At 41.3% G+C, this 22,037-nt stretch overlaps 1 protein-coding gene across 16 annotated transcripts in view; it reads right to left on the reverse strand.

Moving 5' to 3' along the window:
• Nucleotides 1–22,037, reverse strand: part of LOC146695331 (ankyrin-3-like) — a 119,635-nt gene that overhangs the window by 77,461 nt on the left and 20,137 nt on the right. For 8 of the 16 annotated variants that reach the window (XM_085477400.1, XM_085477397.1, XM_085477394.1 and 5 more), the window contains exon 1: nucleotides 11,335–15,346. The exons of 1 other annotated variant lie outside the window; for it this stretch is intronic. In XM_085477400.1, the coding sequence (XP_085333526.1) occupies nucleotides 11,335–11,457 (123 nt within the window). In that variant the 5' untranslated portion in view covers nucleotides 11,458–15,346. Of the gene's footprint in view, nucleotides 1–11,334; nucleotides 17,916–22,037 lie in introns of those variants that run through there. 7 more of the 16 variants (XM_085477407.1, XM_085477406.1, XM_085477405.1 and 4 more) reach the window with 7 other exon arrangements.

Raw genomic sequence — 22,037 nt, forward strand, 5'->3', positions numbered from 1 at the left:
CGCGGCAATACACATCATCAAGGGAGATTGCTAGAAGTTGCTGTAGGGCTGATCTATTTTCAACACGCAGGGTGTTTGTGAAAGGAGCTGTAGTGAAACGAAGGAGAAAGGACCACCAGCAGAGGAGGAAGAAGAGGGTGAGAGTTAAAATAACATGCTAGCTGTGCAATCGGAAATTGTAAAGCAAACTGATTTCAAACGCAGTGAATTCGAGACACTGCATTGACTCAGTTATGTCTGGAATAGGGCGGCTCACGTGTTGGTAATGAAATGATTGCATGAGGTGAAAGGTGATACAACAGAGATGAAGTTCCATCGTCATCATCAGTTCAAGAACAGTCTTCATTACTGCTTTAGGTTTAACATCTCTTTCAGGTTGGAGCTGAGTTATTTTCATTACTACAACACTTATGGAATATTTTCTTGATAACTTGATAAACTGTATAAGATGACAGACATGGGGGACCACTTGTCCTAAACACAATTCAATTTAGTTTAAGAAAAAGGGAATTAAATCACCCATATATACTGACATTTGTGAATCTATAACCATGGATTCTTTTTTATAGGTTAGTAATTTATTACTGCTCTTGTTTCAATGTTCTACTCTTCTCATTTCCTGTTTTAGCCCTGGCTGTACAGTGTTAGCGATAGATCTGTAGTAGGCTGATGGATTTGAAAGACACACAGAGACAGAGCACAGCATCAGTCCTGGAGACACACAAGTAAATCTACATCACAACGTGTACAGACAATGCCCCTTGGAGCACCAATTTTCTAACTATCCTAGTAAAACACCATTTAAGGCAGCATACTAATTCTTTCAAAGGGCCTTTAAAAACAGGGATGTGTAAGTCCATATAATAATTTTAAATAAAGGACTTTTGTGATGCTCAAGCTGATCTTAAATGTAAGCCCACTTTAATAAAAGCTATAAACTAGAATATGCCCTCCTGCTCTATAACTATAATGTACTACACCTTAAAAGATAAGTCCAAAGCAAATCCTATTGTAAATATTGAAAGTCTGGCCCAAACTAATTTTTTAAACATTTATGAATGACTTAAACGCATAATTTATGAGAATATAGTCCCGCAATGATGACCAATATGTTAGCTCAGATAGGAGGTCATAACAGAGCCAGACTTTTTTGCTTACAACTGCCACCCAGGCATTGATTCCCTTCTCTGGTTACCTACAGGAACAACCAGGGAAAGGACGAGAAGGGAGGACAGGAGGACAGAGAAAAAATATGAAAGAGAGGGGAAAAAAATCAGTAGACTCTGGGCTTGAAATTGAGGACATTTGGGGGAGGGCGAGCACAAATATAGGCATGATATGAATCCACTCTTTTTGCGATCTGTTCCAGCCACATCCTTGAATTTCAGACATAGTACAACTGGGTACAACTTGGATTCTGTGTAACCTTCTCTGACCTTTCTAAAGCTGTCGTTTAGGTATTCTATGGCAAAATCCAGTGCTTTTATTAGTTAGAATTTGTGCTGCCTTAGTCATCTTTCAGAGCAGATAGTCTTCGTGGGGATGATAAATCACATATCCAATCTGCAATATGCTGGGAGTCTTCACTGATAACAGAGTGCAAACATGTTTGGCAAAGCTGCCTGTGAATAATTCACTATCAAAATTAAGTAGACAGAATGCTTTGCCTCTATCCTGGCTGTGCACACAACTGTTAATAAAAACATGCAGCCAAAGACTTCTGTGTGTGTTTATGTGTAATGCTCCCTGTCTAAAGGTCTGTTTTTCCAGTGATCTGGCACATAACCAGTAAAAGAATACCAATCCCAGCTTGGAGCTACAATGAACCTTTTCCCATCAGCTGTCATTATGCTGGATTACAATTTGCACAAGGTTGTTTTAAAACCAAGAGATGACAAAAGTGATCATTTAACTGCTTCTTTTATATCTCACTATACTGCACAGTACACTCGAGACCACATACACTGTGTGAAAATTCAGAATCCCCATGCTAAGATCACACTGCAACCTTTTCACACTAAATTACCTGATTTAAGGTGGAATGGAGTCTTTCCCTCAGCGCTAAAAGTACACAAAAATGCCGCGTCTATACTGTGACAAAGTGGTTTTAAGAGCCAGTGTTGAAGTTGAGTCTCTTAGTTAGACATCGCAGGACTGTTTTACTGTTCTACAGAGGGCAATATTACACATTTCAAAGACGAAATACAGCACACCACCACCAGAGCAGCTTAGGTATGTACAGCAAAATCAGCTTGCTAAAACAATTCAATCAGTGAGGTTGGAGCTTGTTCAGAAAGTAGGCTGCATGCATGTTTGGGAGTTGGAATGGGTGGAGGGGATAGGGGTGGGGTGGATATTTTTTCACTAATCATGAATCAAGGCGTTTTTCTGTTCCCAAAGGGACCCTTGATACACCCCTAACCTCCTGCTTTCCCTTTTTACCCCTACCCCCTTTTCTCCCTCTCTCCCTACTCCATGTGAGAGACCTAACTGTGTGGAGGTGTGATTACCATCGATCTGTCCTAACACAGCCCATTTCCTCCAGCCAGGACCACATGCTCCTGTCCTTGGCCAGGTGCAGATGTTTTTAGGGGTAGAAAATGTAAAAAGACTGGATGACGCATCCAGGACTATTGATAAGATATGAGATTAGGGTATTAATTAGGGTAGCCTTTTCTTTGTGTGGGGGGAGGGGAGGGGGGTTCTCAGTATTATCTCTGCTGAGCTTGGCTTGACTCATAAAATCAAGCCAGACAACAAAAGTGATGGTCGCATGATTCCAGTTATCTCTGCATGTTATGGTGGAGTGGCAGGTGGTTAAGTAGAGGACAGGGGAACAGGGTGGTGGTGCAGGTGGGGGCGAGCAAATGAAAGTAATTATCAAGCCATACAGGCGTGAGTCCCAAGGGTAAATAGCGTTTGTGTGAGTGTGCGTGTGTGGGTGTTTGCAAGACATGTAGGAAATCTAGACAGCACTACGGGTAAGCTTTATCAGCGAATGCATGAGGAGCACCTGCTATACATGCACAAACGCACACATGACACACCATTTGGCGCATTTAAGAGCTGATGGAGGAGGTCTGGCACTGACGCACAGCAGGGGTTTAATAAGTGTGATGTTGTAAGAGTGGGGGCGTCATTTCTTTCCCTCTTCCCCCTCTTCGACTCACACACACTCATGCACAATAGTGCTTCAGTGAACAGTAAGCTGCAAGTGACCCCGAGACAGACATATACATCAAATGGATGAAAAAAGAGCTAGAGCCTGCAGGTAGCATCATGCTTTTTAAAAGCAATACACTATCAGTAGCTGAAAGACAAGGAGATCTAATCAGTCACTGTCAGATTATGTGTGCACACTGTTTGAGTTCTCTCCTCCCTTTCAAACACCAACTCTAATTCATCCACTTATCCCTGATCTTTTTTCTCTTATAGCCAGCTTCAGGTTGCCCCCTTCTCTCTTTTCTCTCTTTATCGCCACAAACACCTGCTCCCCCTCTCTTTATGTCGCTCTCTGTCCTTACGTTATCAAGCCTCTGCTCTCTTTTCTTTTCTCTTTACCCCTCCTCCCTTTACATACCATTCAGCACTGTAACTACAATCGCCAGCCACTTTGTCAAGCATATCTGTTCGATTGCTTGTTAAAACAAATATCTCATCAGCCAATCACAAGGCAGCAACTCAACGCATTTAGACATTTAGATATGGTCAAGATGACCTGCTGAAGAAAGGTGTTTTACATGACTCAGAAACTCAAATAATCACTTGTTGCAAGCATAAGTATACAGGCGAGCATCTCTGGATGTCAAACTGAATGTCAATCCTGGAAGCAGATGGGCTACAGCAACAGAAAAGCACACTGGGTGCACCTCTTTTTTAACATCAGGAGATTGGAAAACACTGCCTGACCTGATGAGTCTCAGAATTTGGCATAGATATATCCTGCTTAGTATCAATACTTTAGGCTGGTGGTGTGTGGGATAGTTTCAAGGCACACTTTGGACCCCTTTGCACCAACTGAGAATGGTTTAAACAGCACAGCCTGTCTGTTTATTGTTGCTAATCATGTCCAACCCTGTACAACCAGCAAATCTGATCTCAGACAGGCATGCACATTTTCACACTTCTCTCTTGTTTAAACACTCTCAGAGTTAAAAACTTTGTAGGAAAAAAAAGTCCAGTATTATAGAATGAAACCAAAGGCGCCCGTTGTTCCCTTTAGATGTTACAAAACGTTTAGTCGACATTGTTGTGTTTGTCACATACAGTACAGTACAGCACTTCAGTGTCACACTGCTAGCATTCGAAGATTTATGTAAATTTGACAAGCTGAACGCAGGAGACAGGAGACACAGCACGAGATTGATTGACAGTGGTCTACAGCCAATCAGGATGCAGAACACAATGCGCTGTAAAAAAAAAAAAAAAAAAAAAAACAGCTTGAAAAATTGCTCCAAAAAAACCCATCCGCGAACCAGCGAGGCCGCGAAAACTGAACCGCATTTTAGCGAGGGATCACTGTAATGCAGAGTCCGTGCCCCAATAGAACAAAACTGTTCTGACTGCACTAGGGTGACCTGCACAATATTAAATAGGTTTTTAATATTGTGACCAACTGATGTATAAAAAAACCAACAAAAATTGTCCTTAACGCAGAAATTTCTTTCATTTCTAAATACAATTAACCACTTTCTTATTCTCTAAAACCATATATTGCATGATATAACATAAGCAGTTCTCTTTTGGGGAACCCACAAGCCTCCGTATTATGAGATTTTCACATACATGGAGTGGAAGAGTGGCAAAAAAGACAACAATGACCTTCAAATGACCTTTAGGCTTATGATCACGCTCCCTCTCTATCATTTCTCACTCCTTGCCTCTCTAATTCTCTCCATTTCTCCTAATCTCTTGCGCTCCTTTCCATCACACCCGCTTACTCTCATTTGATCTATTAGTCCTTATCTCTACCACTCTTCTTCTACCTCTATAACCCCTGCTGGTGATTTTTTCCTCTATGATTCTTCATAGACAAACACTCTTCTTCTACACACACACATACACACACACACCATGGTCAGCATCCACCTGGCTTTTACAAGCATGTCATCATTTTTGATCTTCCATAAAAACCAAATCACCTGCTGCACATAAAACAAAAAGACACTTAGGAGTTATACACAGACACAACTAGAAAACATGATTTTTTTTCTCCCCTGTTGGCAGGACAAACAAATTCCCACATACACTGGTTTCCCATTACAAGCGCTCCCTAACAAACCCCTTCACCACCACTCTCTCTCTTACATGTGGACACACAATCACGCACACACACCCCATCCCCCAGCAGCTGTTTTCAGTGAGGACCCTCAGAGTGGTGGATCAATAATTAGAACAATCCTTATTACATGCTCTCATTTTCCCTTAGAGACTCAAGCTAATGTAGAACAATAGCAGGATACAGTAGAGTAAGAACGCCGCGTTGAATGCTGGAGGAATCCATCACGTTTCCGGACATGTGAAACGCAGGAGTGAGGATTACAGTGTACTGATGGAACTCTATGCTACTATACTAGGATCTACATGTGAATGCATAACATCACACAGCCACACTGTCAAGATTCAGGAAATGTTGTTCCTTCTCACATCTGAATGAAATTTGATTTGATGTAGAAAGACATCAGACTGGTTAAGCGGACCAGAGTATGCCCTACTGCAAACTGTATTTATCAAAGAAGTAGACAGCTGGTAGAAAAAGCTAAATTGTTGGTATGCTTATTGATAAAACTGCAGTGAATATCAAACAGCGTTAGTGCAACTTTTCCGTGAACAATCAGAAACCAGCACAGGAATTCAACTCACCTACCTCCAGCTAAATCAACTATACAAAGAGGTACTAAATAAATATGATTCATCAAGTCCCAGCAAACAGATTTTCTAGTTTTTTTAAAAGTATCTTTTATGGTTTTTTCTTATTTTCATGCCAGCAGAGACAACGTAGGAATCTCATATCAAAAGGCACAGCTTTTACAGAATTTCAAGGTATTTAGTGAAAGTCTCACTGAACTATGTCTGTCCCTTTCAGAGTGTCAGTGCATATAAGCTACTATATATATATATGTACGTGTACAGTCAAGAGTAGGGATGGGTACCGGTGCACCGGTTCTGACATAAACGGTAGTAACCAGACCGAAAAGCAGCGCACATTTCGGTGCTTTATTTCGGTGCTTTTTTTTCCTGAGCTGTGATACACTTCTAGCCAATCATTTTACGTTTCCGATGATAGTAGGCGGGTCCAGGTACGTGCGTTCTTTTAGAGCAGAGCTACAGATTAAAAATGCCCAATGCGAAGCGGTCAAAAGTCTGGCTGTACTTCACAGCAAAAGATGCAAACTCAGCAGCCTGCAACAAGTGCTTTAAGCTGATACTGTGATACTGTCAAAGGAGGTAACACCTCAAATCCGATGAAACACCCGGCGACGCATAGCGTTTGTTTTTAAAGCCCAGAAATGCGCCGTATGATAGCTTGCTGCGAGACCTCACACCGAGCACATCTACTGCGGGTGTGGTGCCTGTTATGCAACATCCCCCAAAAACACGAAGAGGAGAGTCCTGGCCCCTAGCCCTGCCAGTGTAGCAGAAATGATGACGGATGATGGTGGCAGCAGCAGCCGTTCTTCTCTGCGTGAGTAGCTTAATGTTGTCCGTGTGTAATTTACGTTGAGTAGGCTAACCACGTTATTACATTAATGCATGTAAGGTGAACTAGCAAACATCATCATAGCTACATGCGGCTGTCTTCTTGTTTGATGGCAGATACTCCCTTCACCCTGGCCAAAAAGGCTAAAATGACCAAAGAAAAAGTGGAAAACAGTTAAACATGAGAGGTTTTGGACAAAGTTTGTGTTTTTTCCATTGTTTAAGCACTGCTTCCAGCCAAGAGTGATACCATATATGCCCCATAGCTGCAGAAAAGGCTAACATTGTTATCTTTTTACAAAAAAACAGCTGAACATGAGAGGTTTTTGGACCAATTTTGTGTTCTCCATTCTTTAAGCACCGGTTTGAGCACCGTTTGAGCACTGGCACCATTTCAAAAGTACCGATTTGGCACCGGTATCGGATAAAACCTAAACGATACCCATCCCTAGTCAAGAGCGTGATGTTTCGTTCAATATAAATATTGGACATTAAGACCAGGTGACCACTGCCTCTCTGAGACAAGCACACATGCACACACACTCATGCAATGTGTCCTGCAAACAGTGTAGTACTTATACTACAAACTAAAAAAAAAAACAGATTTCGTGATAAACATAGTTGCACATAATACATTATATTACTGAAGCTTAGCAGCCTTTCCTAAATCCAGGTCTGTCAATTGTCCAGTCGATGGCCATCTTGATGGTGAAAACGTTTTGTAATACTGGGAGGAGTTCCCAATGCCAGTGCAATTAGCTGAGGCATGCATGGGCGCTGAATTCATTAACCTCCATCTTTCAGGGGATGGTGGGGAGAGGAGGAGGGGAAGGAGAAGGCGAGCAATACGCGTGTCGGCTTTGTTTCATCCAAAGCGATGGCAGGGACGTTATACAATAAAGTAGGAAAGAAAAAATAGAGAAAACGAAGAGATAAATTTGTCTTAATTTCCACCAATATTACGTTCCCCTGAGGATTTTTTTTACGCCGTTGTTTATTTTTGCTCCAGGGGCTGGACAGAATCATGCCTTGCCACTGTTGCCATGAGCTTGCACTGAAGCACAGGGCTGGAATCCAATTTCAGCACTCCAACTTACCCTCAGGCTCTCATCCCATAGCCCTTATTTAGATTCATCACTCTTATTATCGAGATTTATACCTCCTAATGAACAGTGATGATAGTGATGAATCACAAACTTTACCTCCGATGTGGAGGACAGACTTAAGTGGATCAAAGAGTAAAAGCATTCTCAATGTAACAGACACAATGGTGCAGTACGAGGCTTCAACGACACACAGTCAAAGCACAAAGGCACAAAACTATAAAATAGGCACAACACTTCAACTGAAGGTGAAGCATTATCAAAACAGGACCAAGTGACCCAAATAAACCTTGGAAGAAGAATAACAAGTACCATACCAATGCATATTCTGGGTACTGGAATGGTGTGCAAAACTGGGACAGTAAGAAACCCATGCTTTGCTTAGCTCTCTCCCTTTCTCTCTCTGGGAATCCATTGGGGGCTCCTGGCTCTAGATAATGTCATTAGAAGTACAGCAGCTTGAAGCATTTCTGTAACACCGTAATGGGGGTTTCCCATTAAAGTGACCACTGCAGCGACCAAGTTTTCACCGATTCCACTGAAACTGTCACACAACACATGAAAATTAAGCTCTTATGCAAACACACACGTAACATCTCACTAGAAACTCCATCTCCTCCATCCTCCCATGATGCTTTCCTGGCGATTTACATAACTAACACAAGTTAAGATGGCTTAAGTGATAAGGCATATGCAACAATGACCTTTCCGCAACAATCCAGTTGCATTTTGCAGGTGACGAAATGAGAATTGCTTAGCTCAAATCAACACAAATGAATAATTAATACATGTCCAAAAGCTTAGTTTACTGGGTGCATTTAGGAAGTAGTGATCAAATGAACAAAGAAGTGGTTAAGGGCACAGCCTATGCTTGAATGAACTTCACACTGGGTTATAATACGACATTACTTCAAACAAGACAGGAAACCCCAGCAATCACAGTAAGTGGTATGAGAATGCAACTTGAAAAGTTAATAAATATCGATGCAACATAAATTAAGTATGAATTTCAAAACATTCTGCTGCATTTCATGACACATACAGTCATCCACCTGCTTGGTGACTAATGCAAAAAAAAGCGAAGCATCCACTCTGCATTTAAAAGTGTTTTGTACTTGCTCTGCTAACTAAATATAGCATTGGTAGGGCTGGGAAAGGAGTGACTCAAAACACTCTGTTGCACAATTTGCGCCTAAGCAAGCACATATGCGTTTACTACAATATGATGCAGACAGAAATAAAGGGTTTTCAGGCAGAATAATAAAGAGAAAATAACAACATAACTTTGAAATGATGCGAGATTTCTTGAGTTGGGCTCCATGGCTTCTAAAAAAGTTCAATTACAACATTAACAACATTAAAGGGATGGAAAAAATTCAAATACATTGTGCGCAAATTATCACGGTTTTAATTTTCTTCTCTGTTATTCTTTCTCATTTTTGTCTCTGACTGTAATGCCCTTTTATCACATTTTTCTGAATGTGTCACTCTTTTGTTATGTCTGTCTGTGACTCTGATAACTCCTGGTCTATATTATGAGACACAGCGAGAGTTGGAAGGCCACCAGCAAGACTAACCAATGCACAAGCAAGGGCAGCCATGGAGTAAAGCCATAGGAATGAAAACATAAGAGCACCCGGTGTGTGTATTTTGAAATGCAGCTACTGTGTAAAGTGTGGGAGAGCGAGCGACTGACAGCAGCGGCCCACAGTTCACCATCTGACAAACAAATTAACTTTAGTGTTTGACTTTGTTTTGTCACAGAGTATTATTAAAAGCTAGCAGTGTGAGCCAAACAACAAATAATAAAAAAGTCACAGAGCCATACGTGATTGGACAGGATGATGTGAATAAGAGAGACCAAGCCAAAAAGGGAGAAGACAAAAGACAAACACGCAAAAAAAAAGCCCTACAAAGGAACACAGAGTGACAGACAGAGAAATGAAGAGTAGATCGGTGTGAGGACAGAGAGAAGGACGCAGGGCAGGCCGAGAAGAAAAAGCTGATTACTCTCATGGATGGTGCTGTGCACAATCCAATCAATACAACCCTCTCCTCTTCTCTCCTCTCCATCTCTGTCTCTTGTTCTCTTCTAAGAAACATGACCCTTCATAAGGACCATAAAACCTCCAATACAGATCAGCATTGCAGACACATATAAGTTTGCCACACAAACACAGGAGAAAGTAAAAAAAGCGCTCCAACAGACATGAGCACAGTCTTAAAACACATTTGGCTCCAAAGAACTCCACCAACTCACTTGAACTCAAGAATCTTTGTTTTGTTGTTTGTTTAGAGAAGATTGGGCCATGCTAGCTCACTTCTTGTTTATGCTAAGGTCAAATAACGTTGCCAGCAGCATAATTCAAAACCAGGCACCCATGGGCGCAAAGTACAGTAAATGTCACTGTTATTGAATTGATCTCTCACGGTCAAATCTCCTGGCATTAATACGCAGAATGAAAATACATGCTTTCTCTAAACTCTGTTCTGGTCAGACAGACAGAGAATTCATTGCTGATTTTGTGTTTTTTTCTCAACAGAAGCAGCTCATAAGTTCCTTGTGTTCTCCTTAGTTTTTGCATGAGTGTCTCCAAAGTAAAGAACTTAACATGTACGAGAGGAGGAAGAGGAGGGAGACCCCACGTGCATTTCTGTTCCTCCTCTCTCAAATGAAAAGCTTTGTCATCAATAAATCAGATATGTATGCATTATACATGGCTGTCTGTGCATCCAAGTACAAACACAGACATGCACATGCAAGAACCTAAAAAACTCACTAAAGTAATCATTTATATTTACAATACAGTGGTCAAGTGCATCTATGTGAGAGGTTTGCACCTTGGCCTGGGTTTGCTCCATTTAATAGCATTTTTTTTTAAAAACATGCAATCATCACCTCACGCTCCTTGAAACTTAATTTGATAGAAATAAAAAAGTCTCAACAACCTGACTCTGCATAATGCCCGTTCTTCACTAAAACGAGGAAGGATGGATATGGAATTGTTTAAAGGAGCCTTGTGTGGTGTAGTTTTACTAAAGACAGACAATATGACTCATAAAGAGTTGGAATGGGATAAGAAAACAAAAGGCACAAGTCCATGGTGAGTTTACCTCATTCAGAGGCAGGTAGCTAAGATCATAATCGCAAGCAGGTGTAATTATCTTTGACTTTCCGCTGTCATGTATGCCCACATACTCAGATACACTTTAGAATGCATAGAGGCAATAAACACTGACTCCATCACACATGCATTTAAAGTACAGAGTTACAGATGCTGTTTGAATTGGACAGCACGACCAGAGTAAAGAGATACAGCAAGAGAATCTCCACATCTGGATTTATATGAACACGTGAATGAATGAATGAATGAATGAATGTATGCGAGACCTCCAAGCTCATTTAATCAGTCAAGCTGAGGTAAACGTCCACATCTACTTGCTCATACACACAGAGTCACGGTCCAGCGACGCTAGTGGAGCAAAGCAGATGAAGCCACCAGCCAGCCAAGCCAGCCCTCGTCTCTTTTACCTTTCTCTTTTGTTCCCGGGATGCTGTTCTCCTGCTCTTCCTCCGCTTCTCCTTCTCGTCCTCTATTGCATTCACATCCACTTCCCCCCGATTCTTCTTCAATTGGGAGGCCGCGTGAGCCATGATAGGTAATAAAAAAAAACAACGAAGAAGCACCACACACTACACACGCGTGCCTCACCTGAAATCCCAGAGAAGTTCAGGGGCTATAATTTGACAAAACCAGGATCTCAGAGGAAAAAATCGGGGTAGAAAAGGAAAGGGGGGGAAAGGGAAGAAAAATGCCCTCCTTGAAAAGGAGAATGGAGAAGAGTAGGGTTTCTTTTTCTTTTGTATGTATGTATATATATCCTATGTGTCCTTTCTTTTGGTTGTTGCTCTGGTCTGGTCTCTCTTTCTTTCTTTCTTTTTTTTAAAGTGATGGAAAGCTGGGAGAAAAGAGACAGCAGCTTCTCCTCGTCACCTCTTCCTCCTCCTCCTCCTCGTGTGTCATCCGTTGGCAGTGTGAGAGGAGCACGTCCAGGAGAGGTGAGGACGAACCGGATGGAGAGAAAAGAGACACGAGCATCACCAGCACAGAGGTGGAGGGAGGGAGGAGAAAGGAGAGAGAGAGAGCGAGAGAGAGAATGGAAGTGGAGGGAGGGTGTGTGTGTGGGGGGGTGGGGGTTACCATGGTAACCGCACTCTTTTTTTTTTAATGGTTTCTTTTAAATCTTTCCTTCTTTTTTTCTGTCCCTTTTTCTTTCACTTTCTTTCTCTGTCTCTGTGCTCTGGTTGCTGCTGTTGTACAGTACCTCAACTGGTGCTCCACCACAGGGCGCTTGTGTGTGTGTCTGTGTGTGCGCAACAGAGATAAACTGTGTGTGAGTAGATATGAGTGCATGAATGAAGCAAAGACATTGGCTAGGAAAGGAGAGGAGAGGAAATGGTGGCAGGAAGCAACAGCAGAATGGGTGAGTGTGTATTTATATAGATATATCTATATACGTGTGTGTGTGTGTGTGTGTGTGTGTGTGTGTGTGTGTGTATGCGCGTGTGTGTTTAAACAGCATTTATCTACTATCACACATATATACACGCATTACCAGTTGGAGGTGATCAAGTAATGGATGGTAGAACATGCAGAGGACACACGTAGAGCCAATGCAGGAGGGAAGAGAGAGTAAATGACTGATGCTCACACACTTCAACCCCCACGCTCATGCAACCACACAACCATACACATGTATGCACAAGGAAGACTGTAACAATGTTCTTGACTGACACAAAATTGCAAGAAATAATAATCCAGTCATCCATTAAGTAAATTAACTAATCTGCACAGAATTATAAATGATTTAGTAAATGAATGAATAATTTAATAAATGCACACATCCAAAATCTAACAAGTAAGTGCCTGCTTCCAAGATTTATGAGTCCTCAATCCTGTGCTTCCCTAACTTCTGTGTGGTCAACCCATCTGGGATCATTGACATCATGATGGAGAGGTCAAACAGGACCAGGGGAGCTTTTGTTTCACCAAATCTCTCGGGTCTTTGTTGAAAACAGAGAGGAGGAGGAGGAGGAGGACAGAGCGACAGTAAAGAAGATCTGCATAGAAAAAGAAAAAAAAGACCCTGTTTGATTTTGGTGACTGAAGAATGGGGAAAAAACGTCTTGTTTAGAATGTCCTTCACAACCACCACGCTCACGTCACACATGGCATCGTGGAGGCAGATGGAGCATGCGGCAGCCATCTTTGTATTTCTTTCCCTTCCTGCCTGCGTGTCAGAGGCAATCATGAGTCTGGTTGGGTCCTGTCGACACCAAGAGGATGCCTTATCACATGCCTGTCTGCTTTCAACAAATTCTGTGTTCATTCACAGCTCTAACTGTATGGACTGAACATGGAACCATATGGGGAAAAGTGGGGGATAGGAAAGGAGATGATCGGGCGCCGCTGTTAGTGAAAGAGGAGAACAACCCTCCTGGGAGACACAGCGGGTTTAGCTGGTGGACACCAGTCATGTAACGATATGAGCGTGAAATTCCCTTTTCTTTCCCGCAGAAATCTATTCATCCTCACCACTTCATTTTTCTTTCTTTTCAACCACAAACGCCAGCCAACAGCAAAAAGGGGGGCTGAAGCTGACTTACAGCCCCCATAATGCATCAGGGGGTGTCACATTATGCCAAATTATCATGCGGTTGCTAGGTGAGGGCCAATGGGATGGCTCAGGGGAGGACAGGATGGATGGATAAGGAGTGTGGAGAGGTAAGACGAGGGATTAGAAAGGGAGGGAGCAAGCGGGTGGGTACATGTGTGCATGTGTATGTATGGAGGCATATGTGCACATGATATACAAATCACCCGAGTGGAAAGAAAAGAAAATCCTTTGTCCAAAGAGAAATGTAAAATTAAAAAAAATTAACTGTGTAAAAAAATACATTTAGTACCTGCCAGTTCTAAAACCCCTTTTTTTCCACAATTCATTCATCAATAATACCCTAATCGCACTTTAATAGCCAAGAGAAGAGTGCACTCTCCCACAGTTGTACTTGTAGTAAAAGCTACTGCCAAGGTGTCCTATATTTCAGACACCAGCATTTTGGAGGCAAAGGGAAATAACAACTACTACAATAGAGTGGAGTTGGCTGGTGGCCGGTGAACTCTAGAAGTGGACGATTATTGGACGTTTTCCACTGTTCTTCAGGCACCATGCCATAAACATAAAGCCAGGCCAAATAAAAAAAAGACCACTAGAGTGATAAATCACACACAAAATGAAGAATACACTGCATACAAAATGTTTAAGCATGCTACAGAAGACATAAACGTTAAATTAGTCCATTATTATGGTGGTAATTTTAAATTGGTGGCTATTAGGAGAGCTGCAAGTTCATGAATTGGCACAATGGAGACACAGTACTTAAACATTCCTGAAATGCTAATGGTCTAATCCAGTTTCAGAGAGAAATGTTAATATTGTGTGCTCATCTAAGTCTTTTATCAGAATAAAGCAAATTTATTTGTGTCTGTGCTGTTGATTGACAAAGGTCTTTGTGAAGGAATACTTTGGAATAAATATCATTCTTAATTAACATTATTCTTCGCATTATTGTAGTATCATTCTACAAGCAGCAATAGTAACCGGTATTCTTCAGATATTCCTGAAAGCATGTTGTTATATCCGGGGTAGGCTGCCTTGTCCTGAGCCTCTGTATCCTATGCAGCTCCCAAGCTGAATACAGCTTGTCCAATCACAGCGTGACTCCCAGTGGCCTCTTTGATCTCTCCAGTGACAACAGTGCACCCTAACACATAAACAAAAACAGGCAGAAGCCCAGACAGGATCCAGAGTATCTCAGCTGGAGAAGTCACATTGAGGTTACAGAATAGATAATTACACCGACACAATAAAAGAGGGAGGAAGGTGACGCTTTCTCCAGCCACATGAATGGTTTTACTGCCCCTTTTAACCAGGCCGTGTAATAGGTAATTACTTGTGACCCAAATATAAATTAAGTGTTTCTTTGCACTGGTGATTTTATACTTATTTTACACGCCATTTTTCATATATATTCGTCAGACTGACTAAACCAATTCGCACGTGATGTATGATCTGCATCCGATTGGAGGTTTTGGAAAAAAGAAAAAAAAAATGTATGAGCTTATTTTGACCAGTCAGACTGCACACATACATTGTACTCTGCTGCCATCTAGTGGTCAACTGCATTAACAGTTCATCAGGCAGTACAGGACATTTTAAAAATGAGTTTTTGTTTAGAAAACATAGGCAATGCAAATTTGACATCATAAAAATTTGATAAGATTGAAAAGCACCCACATATTCAGGGATATATAAAGAAATCACTATAGCTGCCTACTATTTACAACACATGAACAAATTTCACCTGTTCTCTCAATCTACCGCAGCCATTAAAGATTTAAGATTTTGCCTCTGTGCTTAAGACTTTTACATATAAAATAACAGAACCTTATTCAGCTCATATAAGACCATAACATCCATCTGTGCAAAATACTCTTCCCTGTGCTGTGCTCCAGCTGGGAAGAAATCATTGTTTGTTGGTCTGGAAATGCCTCCAGGAATAAGAAAAAGGGCAGAGGAAAAGAATGCAAGGTCAAATGGCAAGTGGCACAGACTGACAAGAAATAGATCTACCCACACAGAGAAATACCACCTACACTTGGCCTGAAGGCTAACATGGGGGGGGAAGTACTGAGTAGAGGTGGTGGGGATTGAAAAGAAGGTATTGTGTTTTAAAACGCCATGACATAAAACCACAGAACAGAAATAAAGGAAAAATAATGGATGAAGTAACAGTCTACAAGAACAGAGAGGTGAAAAAACACCAAAATGCAGGGATGGAAACAAGTACAACCAAAGGAAAAATCATCAATTCCTTCGGGATATGTAGAACGTAAACAAATTACTCAAGTCTCACTTTATATCCAGCGGTATTGCAGTCATACTTAAGTGGGTGTATTTACGGCCATAGCTGAAGGCGATTTGTAGTTGTTTTGGTGAGTTTTATTTTTTTAACCCTCATCATTTGCATGTCAACACAAAACTAGGTTTTACTCACACACACATATGCACAAGCTTTTTTGCATACCATCTATTTTTCTCCCTCCCCTTAATACCTTTCTCGTTCCGCTATTCTGTCATCTAAATTATTCTAATGTCTCCCCTCCGGATAAGCAAATGTGCCATGAGACACGCGCTTTAACCCAGTTAGCTACCAATAACCTACCTAAATGTGTGTCACGACCAAGCAGTCCCCTTCAAACCAGACCAAAATGTTATTGCATGGTTTCCCCACTGAGGGGCAGACAGACATTCAGAGCGGAGGTGATAGGCATGCTAACACACGCTGTGTTTGCACACACACAGAGGCTTTGAGGTGGGGGTCTTAAATCGTTAAATTACATTAAAAGGAGGGAGGTATGTCTTTCAAACTGTGGAATTTTTTGATTCATATTCAGTGACAGGTAGAAAGACAAGAAACAAGGGAGCTGTGCACTAAATTAATTTACAAATGCAGATAATGTCAGTCATGTTAACAGGTTACAGTCACATTACAAATGAATCAACAACAAAAAAAACACTGATATTATGCTCACAATGCAAAAGTAGATCCTCACAAAAAAATGTTTTTAAAAAAAATGAGGATTCATGCAGGCAGTGTATCTGCTGTCCACTGGATTACACACGCTCTTTGCTTCTCCAGCACAAAAAAAGATGAAAGGAGGTGATGTGGAACATCATGTCACCCCAGGATAAACCACTCGGGGAAGTGGAAATTTCACACAAACAAAAGTGAGTGCATTTATGTTTCTATTACACTAGCGGCAGCAGTGTGCATTCAAAGCCCATCAGTTATAGGTCTCCAGATTACACATGACTCTGTAGAGCAGCAAAGCATTTGAAAACCAAAGCAGCTACCCGAGAACAATGTGAAAATACTGGAAAAACGGCTTACATCCATGCTACTTAATCTACATTCCACCATGAAGGAAGTGCTGTGGAGTAAACACATGTCAGTATGAGGAGAAGGGAGAAAAATTAATAAATCATTTCAATAGTTTTTCTTTCTCAAGCTCCAGGCTATTGCAATAATTTTTAGACGGGTATGTAAATAACAAGACGAGCAAACACAGTTGACTGTTTGATTAGGAATTTCCGTCAGTCAATGGGGAGTTAATTTCTTGGCCGAAACAAGTGGTGGTCTGACTGTGACAGTTGTGCAGCAGGGGGAAGTGAACCCCTCTCTGTTTTACACAGGAATGGCAGCAGAAGAATAAACAATTTCACGGTCTGCTGGTAAGAGTAATACACTTGCGCAATCACGTTCAGTGTATTCTTATTCAAAGGTGGCGTTTTCATCAGCATATTGTACAACAATATGTAATTTCACCAAGGCACAAGGCCATCGGGCAGCTTTTTAATCGTATGCAACGTGAACTGGACTGGTTGCCTTTGCACAAACAGTAATACAAACTATGCAAGGCACTGATTTAAAAGTCACGATATTTCTAAAAAGAAAAAGAAAAGAAAAAAAGAAAGTAACATTTTTCCCAGCACGTGTTTCTATTCCATTAATTCTAAAAGCTTTATTGCATATTTACAGTAAGCCTCACTGTATTTCGTTGTCCTGGAAATCTGTTGTGGGCAGAATGATTATGTTTGTGGTTACGCAGAAATTTCAATTAGGGCATTAATAAAACACCATTTCCTGTTGGCAGCCATTATAATCCAGCCTGAGTGGTTTTTAATTGTAAGCATTAGCGATATATTGTCCAGCTTTTATTTTCATATCCTGAACATAACGGAAGAACAATGGAAAAAAGGAAAGGCAACAAAAATGAAGGTGTTATTTGCTGACAGTTTCTTTCCCCTGACTTACTCTGACAAAGAGAAGCAGGTGAAAACAGTTACAAAGTTAGCGGGCCTGCTGGTTTAGAGGAAAGCTTTTCTTCCTTCTGTAAACCCCCTTTATTTTTTTTCATTTTTGCCATTATTTTTAATGGAGCAACAAAGGACTGACCCTTTTGGCATGGCAGACAGCTCTAAATGCTACAACACCCATGGGCCTCATAAGCTGTTGCCACTCAGGAGAAGCCAGTCAAGTGCAAATCAAAGCAGGATTGAGTTTAGAGTTCTTTACCGCTTTAGTGTTGAAGTCAAGCAAAATGCATCACATGTGAGCACAGTTTTCAAACTTTATTGATACTTCATTTTTTACTCCCAAAGATTTATGCGCAATTTGACACACGCCACCACGCAGGCTGCATAAACATTTTAAAACATGTTAAATGTTTACATAGGAAAAATGATGGCTCAGTGGTTAGCACTGGTGCCTTTTAATAAGAGGGTCATTGTTCTCCACTGCTTCTGATTTTCAGAATGGGTCAAATGCAAACACTGAGTGCTGATAAAGAACAGCTAATCATTTATGCTGCAAAGCTGTAAAATTCTCCTCTCTGTTAAATTAAATGAGACTTTAAATGTATCCACCGGTGGCAACCTCTTGATGGCTGGATATAGAGGAAAATGGTCCAGTGGGTCATGACCTTGTTTCTCCAGTTGATCACATATAAGATTAGGGGAAATAGCTTCTAGTCCTTGAACAGTTATAGTCAGAAATCCTCAGGAAGTCTCTGGTGGGCGAAGTGGTGGGATATTCCAGGGGCTTCACACACAAAAGAAACATCTAAAAAACAAAAGCTGCCATGGTAACTGGAGGTTGACGTTGCTGACGAGAACTAGGAGGATATTAAAGAATGAAACAGTTTCCTTTAAAAATGTAACAGCTAATGTTGTAGTGAAAGCAAATATGGTTTATACAGAAGTATTCTAGGCAGAATAGATTTTTGAGAGGATGTGTTGTTTTCTCTCACTGTGTAGTGCAATTATGACTCTGAAATTCAGCCTTTATATGACTGTTATTGTAATGCTCAGATATAAATAGTAAACAGGCTGGTACTTAAAGTGTTTTTCTAATCTAACTGAGCATTGAAAATACTTTTTACAACACGCCTCATTCACACACATTCATACAGATAGATGCATAGGGAGCAATATAGGGTCTTGCCTAAGGACATTTAGGCATGCAGGGAGGAGCCAGGGATCAAACCATCAACCTTTTGAATGGAAGCCAACCAGCAATACCCCCTGAGCTACAGCTGCTGCCAGTGTGCTATATGTGGATCAGATGTTTTTGGTCCAGAATACAAATTTACAACTGCAGACACACTTCTCATCAACAACATAAAGAGATAAAAATATGTATTACAATGATATTACACTATCAGATGAAACAATAACAAATATATCCCTAAAATTAAAAAAAATTGTTACAAATTAACAAAATGTGGAACACATCTATAGTTTTAGTGTATAGGTTTACACACAATTAACTTTTCTATGAGACATCTGTGCTTTTTGTGCAATTTGACAAGTTTGTAAAAGAACTACAAATTATACAGGAAGACAGTACAATACAATGAAAACTTTTGAAATTTTCTTAATATAACCTGGGATTGTGAACTCATAAAGAAAGGGAGAAGGGAAGAAGGCATTATTATATATATACTTTTAAATAATGAGGTAAAATGATGCAACCCAAACATAGATTTTTTTTGGAGCTGTACTTTATGTGCTGTTCTCTGTTATTTGGAGTCTGATCAAAGGCGAGCACAGTGCCTTCCTCTCATGTGAAGCGGCAGAAGCCACCAGCACCATATGTGTGTGCCCATCAGTGGGTCTACATGCCATATGCCTGAAAGTGCTGGTGTAATGCCTTCTCTGTGCCAATCATCTCACTGTCCGCTCAGCAATGGGAGTGTTCATTAGAGCAATCCTAGGGCGACTCTGCAAATGTACCTATACGCACATGCACGCACATACACATGTACAGGGCATGTCTAAATATCGTTTGCATGGCATCTGCGTGCAGTTTTGGATACTTCTATACGCAGGATTCTGTGCTGAAGTGGCAAAGATCAGGAGTGTGTTAAGCCCTGCGTGTTTGTGCAGGCGTAACCTCACCAGACCCTGTTACTGGAACTGCAGGAGTGTGTTTGTGCTGCCTTGTAACTCCCCGAGCTGCTAGGCAGTGGAATATCTTCCCCAGTGTCGAGTTTCCCTGTCATGATGGGATCATAGAGATGTCCCGAGAAGCGCTGTGCCTGGGGAGCCTCGCTCACTCTCACGCAGTACGCCGAACCCATATCAAAGTATCACCACACATACACACACAAACACACAAAGCAACCACCTGGAAAGAACTGGTGGACCTAGCAAACCCCAAAGTCTTGTCTTGCTGTGTGAGTGCACACAGGGCCAAGCACAGACAAATACATTTGCACACTCTGGTCCTGTTGCTTGTCTTTTCAAAAGAAAGGTCAACTACAACTTGAATGTTTACAGCCTTAAGTTACTGTATTTTTCCACCTTTGATATATTTACTGCAAATTACTAGTGTCCCAATAAAGAATTAAATACATAATAATAAAATAAACCAGAAATGAATCCAAGTGTATCTTGCAACGACGACGGTTTTGCAGTGATAATGAAACTGCAATGTCAATGCAGCTTTTCGATAGGTAGTATATACTCTTCAAGGCTATCAGACAGAGCCACCAGCATTTTCACTGTCACTGTTCTATTTAATTAGAGCTACTTTCTGGACATGTTTCTTATCAAAATATACACATGTAGGGTGAAAAGAGAAATAAAGTCTACTGGAACAAACTGGAAGTATGCCCAGACTTTCCAGTAGTACCCTCTGCCCTAGTAACAGCTAAGGCGTTTTATCACTTGCAGGCTTCATTTTCAGTCACTGAAAAGAAGAGGCTAACTCTAAGCCAGAGATGTTTGCTATCCAGACAGTAATGGAAATATAGCTCCCCTACACTCCTTGTATTAGTGATGCCAAAAGGTCGACACGCTGTCTGATATTGTATCTGGAAATTAGACAGCATGGAAAGGTTATGGACAGAGCTTATTGAAGTTTTAATTGGATGTAAATCAGCTAATCGTGTTTGCCAAGTGAAAGCCGAGCAGCAAACTCAGCACGTTACATGTGCAAGCATACTTAGCAGTACATACAACACAAACAAAGTCTACATCCAATCACCTCATCTTCCTCACACTTTAGCAATGATCACGATGCATAAACACACGCAAGCACTCCCTGGATGGTTGGGATCCTAAGGACGGGACAAGACAGAGGCAGTGTAAATGTCATGTCCTTTCACAAAGCATATGATAACGTTCACTTCTAACCAATCAACCAGAGCGCCAGGTTTCAATGTGATTTCATTCATGTGGATCTGAAAGCAAGCATCATTTATCTCATCTTAGGTAGCTGAACACAAAACCAGTGTCATTCTGCGAGATGAGTCTTGTGCTGCCAACACAAAAGAGAGGCTATCATTCGCTCTATCACTGAAAGCAATAACGCACAAAGACGGAGAAAGAAAGGAAGACAGAAACGTATCAGCGTTCTCTCCCATAAGCCATAAAGCTGCAAAATCTTGCCAAGTCTGATAAGCAACATCCAACTCCGCTCTCTCCCCTACTCATTTCGCCCCACCCAACCCGTCCTCGCTGCTCCGACATGACAGCTGGGGCCCCAGTGCCACATCAGTGGAAATTTCCTGAACTGTCACTTCAGTAGATGGTCTGAGTGATTGCACAGTGTGGGGAGTGTTGCTGCAAAAACCATACACAGAGATACAATTCTCCCTCAGCCCATTGTCCCCAGTCCCCACACGATGGCTGTCACCTCAACTTCATGGCTTGCAAGCCAAATTTGTCTGGCCATGCGTGTATCTTTCTGTCTCAAAACCCCCACTGTGACTCGCTTCCCCCAACCCCCTTTATATTTTGTCCTCACCTTTTGGTTCCTATAGTCCAACCTGTCATAGTAGCTCAGTGTGGGTCCAGAATGAAAAGGTGATAGGTCAAAGGGGAAAATGGATCCTCTATCAATCTGTATCTTAAAGGTTAATAATATACAATAGGAAGCTGTGTTCAGTATAAATACTTCTGAAAACCGACTGTGTGTTGTTTAATTAAGAACAACAATAAAGCTGAAAATGTCAAGCTCCCGGTGGCACAGGAGACTTCACAGCACTCCAACTGATGCGATGTTTTAGCTTAGACTTTAAGAAGTATGCAAACTAATAATCCCAA

Source organism: Copadichromis virginalis, linkage group LG13, assembly GCF_057382275.1.
Source record: "Copadichromis virginalis isolate Kocher_CV1m ecotype Utaka linkage group LG13, C_Virginalis_male_GT1.1, whole genome shotgun sequence".
NCBI lineage: Eukaryota > Metazoa > Chordata > Actinopteri > Cichliformes > Cichlidae > Copadichromis > Copadichromis virginalis.